Below are 11,918 nucleotides of genomic sequence, written 5' to 3' on the forward strand. Positions count from 1 at the left end.
AGGAAACGTAGCTTCTTGAACCAGTACAACCATTGCCAGAGTAGATTTTATAATATTTCTGTACTTTTTCGTGTTTCTATAAGCTGTAGATATTATTAATTACATTTTCAAGATTGTTACTATTTTATGAACGAAACGCTCAGGTTTATACACAAAACGTTTAACGAAGAAACTTATATCCTTTTAGTAGAAATATAATGATTGTATAATCCTTGTATAATTATTCATAATAATTGCTACTACATTTCAAGTTTATAATTCATTTTTCTTTAAAAATAGTGTTCACAAATTCATAACAAGATGGAAAGATGTAAAAGGACATTTTACCTTAGTGCTTCCAAAAGCTTTAATTAATACATAACACATAATATACAGGGTGATCGCGATAATTTGTGCCAGTGTTTTTTTCGTAAACGGTATAACCATTAGAAACAAATGGAACAGGACAATGTTGTAATATATTTTTACTGACAATGTGGTAATATATCTCAATTTTTTATACTTTCAATATTCTTCCAGAAACGAAAGTGACTTTCATTTTTTTAAATGGAATGCTACATATCTTTTCATCTCATATGAAAGCTTGCGATACGATAAGTTCAACCATATTACATACAGTTTGTATCACAAAAGCGTGAACGCGATATTTCAATGCAAATCAATCTTTTCTGTAAAAAATGTTATATAGGTCGAAAGTATATAATAAAACTAATTATAATATTAATACATGCTCATCTAATAATGTGTCCAACCGCCAGCATTAGCGATTATTGTTTGACAACGTCTGGGCATACTTTCAACCAACTTTTCGGCATATGAAACAGGAAAAGGCCTCCATATTTCTCGAATACGACGATCTAGTGTTTTCAATTTTAAAATCGCTCTCATCAGAGTTTGTACTTCATAACAGACAATCTAGTAAGTTAATACCATTTTGTGTTTTCCATTCCATACAAAGATGACTTCGGTGTTTGGGATCGTTGTGCTCTTGAAGTGTCCACTGGTCTCTGATTCCATCAAACCAATGTTTCACCGATACTAGGAAACCCCTTTCGTACAATTTAAGCACCTTTTTAGCATTTAAATTATTCGTAAAGACGCATAAGGTCTCGAAACCCCGAACGTTGAAACACCCTCAAATATGAACTTTTATTAGGTGTTTAATACTTCTTTGGATAATTGACTTCTATAGGCACACCAGGCTCGTTTGATAGGAGTCCAAGCCCAAGAAGATGACATACCAACCGTTTTTGAACGTGCTTCGTTGAAAGCAATGGCTTTGAAATTGTACTACGCTATGCAACTCTATTTTCTTCCAACCGACATTTGATTGTTAACAAGCCTATATTTATGCCCTTTTTTACTAGAACTGTTTGTCCTTTACGTAAAGAAAGTACCAGATTATTCAAAAAAGCTGCAAAACCGTTTTATTTTCCCTTTTCGGCGTAGCTCGCTTCGAACCTCGATCAGGAACATCATCGACACATTTTGATTCCTTATACTGTTGCACTCACTTATTTAAAAATACTGAGACTTATGCAAATATTTTGTAGTATCTCTGACACTCATTTTAGGTTTATTCAGATGACGACACAAGAAGACCGCTTCGAATCGTTTAGCGTATAGCATTCATCTCGAAATGATCTGAACTTCTCAATGACAGAAACGATACTAAAAGAATTGGGGCTAGTGCGTATTAGAGGAGACTGCATGATTTGACTAGCATAATCTTTGACCATTGGGTATCAAATTTTACAGATATCACGTCAACGTTTATGTGATACAGACTGTACTATAGCTTTCAGCATTATGCAAGGTCAGAACTAAAAGAAATAAATGTAATATTTCGTAATATTGTATTTACTATTATGTTGTATCGATAAAACTACATATTGTGTTCAATGTGACTTCCATTAGTAAGAATGCATTTCTGAGTTCTACTGACCATACTCTTAGTAGCTTGTGCTCATGTTGCACTGGATATGGATACACATGCTTCTTTTATTTTAGTTTTCACGTTCTCTAAACTTTTCGGCATTGTAGTATAAACATTATCAACATAAATATAAATATATTGTAACAATTATATTCAATTGAATTATATCACTTTTAAAGTGTATTTTTTATTCTGTATTAGTAAACTACTTTCCATTGTATATCTGTGTTACATATTCTCTAACTTAAATTTATTAAAGAGAAAATATTTATATACACTTGTACCAAATAAGTAAGGAAAATTATATTTTTATTCATAAAAAATTAGTTAAAAACATTAGAAATCTGTTAATTTTACAAAAGCTGGGCTACAGAATTAAAGTAGAATCTAACAATAAGTTGAACTAGAATGTCGGTATGTCAGCTTGTATGTCAAATAAGCGGCCCCGCCAGCTGTGGATTTAGACACTGGCGGCATCTGAGCAAGGTTATCAGAACTGTTTCTAACAAGTCGGCATAAGCTTATTTGAAATTACCAGCATTCCCTAGATCTAGTTCTGACAGAATCAATTGAACTGTGTATACATATGTACATGTGACCGTCCGTTAATTTTAGTCGACTGTTTCTGTTTATTAGTTCTATGCACCGTATAGAAAAGGTTAACTTATTGCTTTAAATTAGTGCTCTTCAGTTTCTCAGCAGAATAAAAGTTTGAGAAATATTTTATGATGCAAATTTAAAGTCTGATTGTTTCCGTTTCTCTGCTGTATGAATAGTTGCTAGATCAAAATCTATTCTTTATAATTCGTCTTTTCGTGTCTTAAGTAAATTGGTGTGTAGTTTCGTTTTAATATTTGGACGTTTATGTACAATTGAGAGATAAAACTTGTTACTGTCACAAGCTATGCAAAGAGCCACAACAAGTCCTTTTCGTGCACGATGAAAATATTTCTATATTGAGGTTTATTTTCATTTTCCAAATGAAGGAGCATGTATGGACTGATAATGCGTATTCCAAGTTCTAATATAGCTGACAATATATTATATATATATATATAAGAATATAAGAACAGAAATATCTATATTAGTATGTGTAAGGAGACATTCATTCTTTCTTTTATTGTGGAATAATTCAGACTAGGGAGATTCCCACAGTGTTTAGACTATCTGAAAGTGTTGTCATTTGCTGCAAAATGATTGATCTTTAAATTTTTAGAACAAAAGAAGGAAACAATATCAATTTCAAAGACTCACCAATAGAATTTCCTTTTTTTTCCTTTTAAAATCTCCTTGAGATAATCTTAACTTCTCACTTTTATTTTTTTATGCTGAGTACCTTGTACTGAAGAAAGAATTAGACACGTACTCACACATACACACACTATGGATTTAATCGCTTAACTAATTAACTATTTCACATCGAATAATTTGAAAATAATATTTATACATATGTATATGATAAGAAAATTATAACAAAAAAAGGAAAAAAAAAAATGAATTCACACGAACTTCCTAAGTCCTTTTCTTCCTTCTTAGAGCTTTAAGAAATAGAAAAAAACTCTGTCTTTAGAAGATCTCGGACTCACGACACGCACCTCGCGATTGTACGTCGACAAAGTGTCGCGGCATCACTCCTTCGGAAGGATCCAGGATCAATCATTCCGACCATGGAAGGGTTATGCCGCTGCTTCATTAGCTAATGAGAGCGTGATTTTGTCACTGCCAAGTCTGTGATTGGTCAAGCTCTATGATTAAAGAAGTCTGAGTAATGTGTATGTGTGAACATTCCAATTCTTTCTTTCATGTCATAATTTTCTCACGCGACGCACCACCCAACTCACGGCTATCTATCGTATACATCTGGTGTATCGCTTTACAATAACTAATTAGCCGAAAGAACTTTAAACATCGTCCGCAGAGATTCGAGGAAGCTGACTCTCAGTGTTCTAATGGGTGTTCTTCAATTATGAAATTAAATATTCATTTGGCAAGGTTTCCCACAACGCTTATGTGTTGCCAAATTTTCAATAACCGAAAACTATAAAAGTATGAACTTAACTAAGAGTGTCAAAATTCCGAATCCAATTTATATATATTTAACAAAGTAAAAATTATGTTCAGAACGGGTCACTGTGTATACAGTATGATCTTTAATTTCATCCTACGCATTTGTGAGATAACGCGTTGGTGAGACTGTACGCTGCGCAATGGGACCACGTTGATTTCAAGGAAGTAATGCGTTATGTTAACAAGCCGATCGCGTCGCCGAGACATTTAATTTCATAAACTGAAAGGCCAGGATTACGCTCGATTAGGAAAGTTCTCAAAATGCTTTGTATTATCGAGACGCAATTCAATCGAGTTGTATATATAAAAAGAAATTAAAACTTTTTATTCGGTACGTAATTTCGTACGTTCGGTACGTAACACTTGTAAAAGTTCAAATATCTCAGTTATCCCACTATAAATAATTTGTATACAAAATTCACAGACTTCGCTTACAAGCAAGAGACAGGAAGATTCAAACTCTAATATAGCAATTTCGTAACCGCAAAAAATAACCTACAAGACAGCTCCCATAACATCTCACCTTAAAACAATCTTAAAATTAGCACCAGATTAAATCTACTACTGAATCTCCGAAACGATCGAAGTTCCTATTCACTGGAAATCGAAGTCCCCCACCACACGACGCGATGGATCACGTCGTCGCCTCAGAAACGACAGTCCGTCACCTCACGCTGCATGACTCACGAAGCGTGGCACGGTATACCTCACGCCGCGTTACGTGACACCTTTTGGCATAACGCTGCTACTCACAAAAACCCACCTTCTTACCGATCTCAAAAAGATTTTCAATCTTAATAGTATTTGTGAGATTATATTACACGCAATATAAATTATAAAAAAAATTCTTTCACTACTGTGTATCAGAGCTAGGATCTGTCATTAGAAAATAATTGTGTCATTAGAAAATGTGTCATTAGAAAATAATTATCATCAGCAGATAATGTGAGTGTTTACATAATGAGTGTAGAAAGTATTTGTACAGTAATCAACTTGAACAAAAACTTTGCAGAATTTTGTTTATTACAAAAATATGTTAACAAAACCATATATACACATTTTTAGGAATGTCTAGAACAAATGTCATTAATAAAAAATTATTTATTTATATTTATTATGAAAATATTAACAAATTTCCAGAAATTGGCATAAGATATACGTATAATAAGTATTCGTACACTTCTAATTTACAACTGTAAGGGTAAATCAGGATCGGCGTGATGCAGTCATGACGACTGCGCGTACAAGAACGATCTTTCGACCGTCTTTTAGCCGTGAGAACGCTTTCGTCAGTATCGTCCTTTTTTGTGTTTATGGTAACCCTAGAGGTACCCACTTGACCGTCAATAGAGAAAGCACGTTGAGAAAAACCACATGCCCTACTCGAGCATTCGTTGACTTCGAAGTTTCTAACACAACAAAAACTATAAACTTTAGTAGATAAACGTAACTAAAATGAATCCATTTGCTATTTTAGTATCTAGTGGGATTTCCTTCAGATTGTATAATTGTTTTAAGCCTTTGTGGCATCGAATTTACTAAATCTTTGGTCATAGTACTGGAAATTTTGTTCTATTTCTGTAAAAGTGCATTTTTTAAATCTTATTTCGAAGAAATGTGGAGGTCTCGAATTTTTTCTTCGAGATGACTCCATAAGTGCTCTATCACATTTACGTCTAGAGACTGTGGAGGAATTTTTAATTGCTACGGCACATTCTATAGGATCCAGTGGCGTGTATTATAATCATTATGCTTCGAATCGTTATCTTGCAAAAATATATAATTGTACTGTAACTCCATTTTATTTGCATTAGCCTAAAGATGCTTTTTTAGAATATTGATGTACATTTTGTGATCCATGATACCATCGATAAAATACATACAGCCTCAAACTGTGACCGATCTTCCTCCATGTTTTACGATCGTAAAACGTAAAACGATTCTTTCATGCTTGATATTTTTTCCCGCCATACTGTACATCGTCCATCTAACCCAAATATATTATATTTATTCCCATCAATAAACATAAGACGGTTCCAGTACTCCACAGGAACATTAACATACTCTTTCGCGAATTGCAATCGTTTCTTTCTATTCATTTTATTTACGAAATATTTCTTACGAGCTACTCTGCCATGATATTCTCTATCCCGCAAAAAATGACGCACTGTACTACTGCATACATTAATGATTAGATCATTTTTAAGCTCAGCTGTTCCTTTTATCGCACTTATCTTTGAATTTTGCTTTATTTTTCGAATTATCCATCGGCCGGTGTGCTCATTTATTATTTATGTCCGTTTCTTGGATTATCTTGTGCAGTTTTTCGATCGTTATATCTGTCAATGATTCCTTGAATCGTGAACCTCGGTCCACGAATGTTAGGCCCTTAAATAAACCATGTAAGTTCGAAGTACTGACAAAATAAGTGAGAAGTACCTGTTTATTTTGAGACCTGCATTGCAGCAAGCTAAAAATTATGAAAAAGAACAGTGAACTAATGATATGTATAAGTTGACTATGAGTTGAATGAAAATTGGCGCACAAGTGTATTCCATTAACTTAAAGTGTACTGTAAACTGCTCTTTAGTGTTACCAAGTTTGTGCTGCGTGAAAGGCAGTTAAACGAATCAACAAATCCTGCTATTTTCGATAAAATACTCTGTCATCACTTAGACGTTAATGAATCTTTTCCTAGTACTGTATATACTTTCGTTTATTCTGCAAGAATTATACAGTAAATTTATTTTTGTTTGTATTTCATTTAACCCTAAAGAAATGTGTTTAAAGTCTTATATCTAGTATTATAACATAAACTTAATGCTAAAGATTAATTACATAGTATAAGAATAATTGTAAATGATATTTTTACTTGACTATTTTAGAAGACGATTTGTATTATATGTACTTTAATAAAGATGTAAGATGTTAAGTAATATATCATTTTATTTACGATAACTACTATCCTATCATTTTTCAAAATTAACTTTTTAAATTAAAATTTCCATTTAATAAGTTTTTTAATGAACAAAATACAGTAGCATAAACATTAGTTAAGTAGAAATGTATCCAATTTCGAAATAGATTTAAAATGTACTAAAATAATTTTTTAAAATTTGAGCAATATTTCAGTTCAAGAATATTGTTACGTAGAATATATGCACGCGGTTGTACGTTAAATTAATTTCGATAATTATTTGTTACAGGGTGTCCAATAGAAAATTGTTAAATTGAAGTGGCTGCCATTGCAAAATATACACACAGAACAGAGGAAGCTAAATTGCTTCGAATAGAGAAAACTCTGCAGTTTTATTAATAAATAAAATTAAATATATATACTGATCATTAGGTACATTTTATTGATAATGCAAAAAATATTATAATTAGTGGTACACATTTTCAACGTGTTCGCCGTTAGACTGTACATAAAAATCGATTTTTTTTTAAATTGTTGAAAACATTGTTAAGCATATCTTTCATAATGCCGCGAACCACTTTCTTGATGGCCACAATCAGTTCTTCTATTGTTCGGGGGTTCTCAGCGTAACAGTGTACGCTTAAAAAAATATATTTAAAATATATATTAAAATATATTTCTTCCTCCATCAAAAAATAACCGAACTGATAGTACCACAGGTTTTGTTTCAAGCTTGAAAATAACATTTTTATTGTAATTCTGAGAGATTTCATTATACAATATTTTATGAGTGTTTTAAACTATTAAATAGAAACCAACTTGAAATTGTCATCAAAGGCAATACAGTCGTGTGAACAGAGTCGAGGAGGCACTGATTTCCATCGTGTTTTCGTAACAAAATATCGTAATTATAACCTAACTTGCCAATGAAAAAAGCAATATACGGGAATGTCAAATTAAAAGTTAAAATCTATAAAGCAGATGCAGCTACTATTTATTCGCTTGATCCCCTTTTAGATTAGAATAGGGGATTCTGAAAGGAGTTACACATTATTCGTTCATAAATTTCTTTTCTAAAGAGCTTCCTTTTTGAGAACAGAAATCATTTGGGAAAACACTTCCAATGTCGACTTCTCATTGCAAATGTACTCCTACGTCCTATGGTAAGGTATGAGTAATTATTCTAGCATCTAATGCGCAGTATCGTTTGACTAGCCTTTCGTCTAGAGTTTGTTTAGCAACTTACAACCTTCTTTCATTGATTCTTAAAACTTCCTTTTCCTTCCATTTCACAAAATGATTCTTCTAAACTATTTCCACAAGGGATATTCAACCTAAGTACAGTCTTTCTTCAAGTCTTTATCTTCAATAGACTTTAATACATTGATGGTGAATTATATCAAGGATGGTATTTGGTTCCGAAACCGAAATTCTTTTCGGAATTAAATGAAAAGTACTGATAAAATACAGTTCTTTGCATACAGAGCATAACATATATACGTTTCGATATTCTACGGGGTGGTAAGATGTCTCAATTGAATTACAAAGTGTCCTATAACCATAACATAGTGTTCGATCTGCTTTCGTTTTGCAGTAATAATGCCTTAAAGTTAGCATTATGTTCTGAAACGAAGAGTAGAGTGAGACAAACACATTGAATGAATACGTTGACCTAGAGGATTCGGTTGCTTTAAAATGTTTAAAAGATTGTGTTTGTTTTGGTAGGCTCTTAACATGTGCTAAGCGCTCATAGACAAGTTCTTCAATGGGACTTTTATTGTAAATGATCCTTAGGAACTGAATATCATCTCTGATAATAATTTGATCCCAAAATTCGTTTCAGTTCTAATTTACTTACTTAATATCAAAAACCGTATATTTTTTGTACCTTTTATTTAATTCGGTATCAAAATAAATAAGTTTCCATACCCACAAAAAATTCGGTTTGGAGGCCGAGTACCACCCCTGAATTCTGTTCGGTCTTACGATAAAATGTTTGTAAAATTATAAGAAATTATGAATAAAATTAATAGAATGTTGCGCAAATAATAATTAATAAAACAAAATAGTACATTTAAATGCTCCATATAAACATGTATATATCAAATAAAATGTGGACAATTAATTATTAATTGTATTATGCTAATACTGATACTTGGTATTTATTATGGTATCTATTACGTATATCAAAGACTTACTATTTTATATCATTTTGTTCCGTTCTATTAGTGTACAGTTACTATAATAACTAATATAAAAACAACATTTTTTAAAAAACTAAGTAACCAATAAACATAATAGGCATGGAAGCGCTGAAAGAGTACCTAGGATATATAAATCCTCATTGGATAGCGGTAGTGGCAACAGGAATGTATACGCATCTTCGACAGATCTGCATAATTGGCCTATGTTTCGATGACGATAATACTCCTCCATTCGATCCGTCATATGCATCAGTGCTTTTCATATTTTCCGTGCTGTGTCTTCTCGCAGAATATAAACTTTGGCCCAGGACGCTTAAGGAACCACCAATCCAACTCCTTTACATTTATGAAGTGAGTATATTCGATACCTTAGCCCTAGTATTGATGGTTCTTACTACGAGGAATTCCAGTCAGTAGAGTTTATGATACGGTTATTCAGGGAACAGCTATTTTTTAGATGCAGTTGTTTTAGATTTGATTATCATTAGAATTGCAGAGATGTGAGAAGTCAAGACCCTAAAAGACCAAATTAGAGAGAATAATAAAGTTTCGAAAAAACATATGTCCTGCAAGGACCTTGCGTTTGCTTCCTCGCCCCGAATAGCAAATTTGATTCAAAATATCACGTTTTGTTTTCCTCCGCAAAGAAAAGCACATTTGTACAATTTGGTACGGTGAAGGCATGCTATGTAGATGTGCTATCAAATGTTTAAGTGCGATCTTTTTCGTAGCAAAGCGATGAAATAGTTGAAATATGTTACGTTTCGTAATTCACGTCGAATGATAGAATTTTTAATATTTGATCGGACAGTAATGTCATTTCTTTATAAACGAAAAATTATCATCGACAAATCAAATAAGCGGTTCTAAGGATTCCCAACCAGAAATGGAGCACTTTAGTGCAAACATTCGTATGCCAACCCCACATTTAGAGCATAGTTTGAAGCGTGAGAAACGCAACAATACGTCCATTTGCATAAATTTATAAATAGACTCTAGCAATTGAAACATATGGGTCTGAAACTTTTTAAACCTATATTAAAAACGCTGAACATGTACTAGGACAATTCCTGTACATCAGGGATACTTCCCTGGGATACTACACTTTTTGTTTTCTCAGAGATACGCGGCTTCAGTAGTTCTATTCTGTAGAGTAGAGTAGTTGAGCGCTTTTGCAAATGTAAAATAATGCATGTATTGTGCAGATATGAGAAGTCCAGAAATAGGAATGCGGGTTTGATTAGCCCTAATATAATCTCTTTCCAATTCTCACCTCCTTTTTGAATCGAATGCGTTGGCTGTTCTTTTTATTTTAGTATTCAAGCGCAACTGCGTATACATGTAACAAATTTAAGGATTCGACATGACCAGATCTGGTGACATTACAATGTACACTGCTTTACTACTTCAACATATAAAATATATTAAAACTGTGACTGCAATCATGTATACGTCATTTCCTTATTTTTTTGGTTGCTGAAGAACCAGGTCTGAAGGGGTTTATTCGTAGGCAGAACAACACAGTTAGACCCACGTAAAATCTGTAAAGTATGTACATGTGCCTTTTACCTCTCAACCAACTTGTTGAGCTTCCTTTCATCTCTTAACTCAGAAGTCTTTATAGAAACAACGCGCTTGGCGCGCATATTATGACTGCACTAACATACATGTTGTAAATGCGTTTGCAGCTTAGTTTTTAGTAACATACAGAATACAGACAATTTTAGACTGAAATTTATACTTTTTCATACTATCACTTTTGATATTTGAACATAATTGGATTAAAATATATATTTTTCTGTGTTCTTGATATGCAGATGTTAGTGGCAGCCTTAACTACAAATCTAGCAACACGCGCTATTTGGGTGCCGCTTATGCATGTCATTTATTGTCTAACGCAGGAATCAAGTAAATGCGTAAGTTTACATAAGAACGCTTCTGTATGATTTAAATGCTTATTCTGTGTTTAAAAATCCTTAAAATTATATGACAACAAAAAAAATATTTTGTCCTTAGTGAAAATTTACAATTAATGAAATGTGTATTGTTTTCCTCCACTTTACTTATGAGAACGAATTGTTTTTCAGTTATTATGGCTGAATACGATATTAGGCCTAAGTCATTATTCCTTTCTGACCGATTTTGCTTATTATATGGCAAAAGACTGTGCTGCAACGCACATGGCATTCTGCATGTCTCTATTGTCGTTTGTCTGGATGTTAGACGCTACCGAATCTTTGGACGCCATTTTGGATACTTGGGCCAAGTAGTGAACCAGTAATGTTTAGTTTTGTAAAACACTCAATATTACAAAGACGTATAGTCATAAAATTTATTCAGTAAATGATGCTTCTTTTTGTTAGTATTTTGAAGTAGTACTGATGTAGTATTGATGTATTATTGTTGTGGCACAAAGATGTATATCAATTAGTGAAAGTTGAGCTCATGAAAATATAATGTTGCAAAGTAAAAGTAATGAGTATGGACCTAGATTTTCTTGTAAACTCTTTATTGCATGAAAAAATATTTCAAATGAAAGTTGTTCGATACCGAAAAGAGCAACTCTTCGATACCAAACAACTTTTACTTAAAACATTTTTCATACAATAGGCTACAAGAAAAATTCAGGTGATACAGTTGCATGACTCACCCTCTATAGATACATATTATTATATATTGTTCTTGATGGAGTACGCATGTTGGGATAAAATAATACTAGTTCCTCAGAATCTGTTTGTATCACGAAAGATGGTTTACTCGTTACTTGTCTTACACAGAACGAATGACACGCAAC

General features: G+C 32.8%; 1 protein-coding gene across 1 annotated transcript; it reads left to right on the plus strand.

The window, feature by feature from the left end:
* The first annotated feature begins 9,223 nt into the window (after nt 1-9,223).
* Nucleotides 9,224-11,394, plus strand: LOC143180804 (uncharacterized). The gene is made up of 3 exons (XM_076380774.1): nt 9,224-9,475; nt 10,942-11,040; nt 11,212-11,394. The coding sequence occupies exons 1-3, from the start codon at nt 9,224-9,226 to the stop codon at nt 11,392-11,394; spliced, it is 534 nt and encodes a 177-aa protein (XP_076236889.1).
* Nucleotides 11,395-11,918: the final 524 nt, after the last annotated feature.

Source organism: Calliopsis andreniformis, chromosome 1, assembly GCF_051401765.1.
Source record: "Calliopsis andreniformis isolate RMS-2024a chromosome 1, iyCalAndr_principal, whole genome shotgun sequence".
Lineage (NCBI taxonomy): Eukaryota > Metazoa > Arthropoda > Insecta > Hymenoptera > Andrenidae > Calliopsis > Calliopsis andreniformis.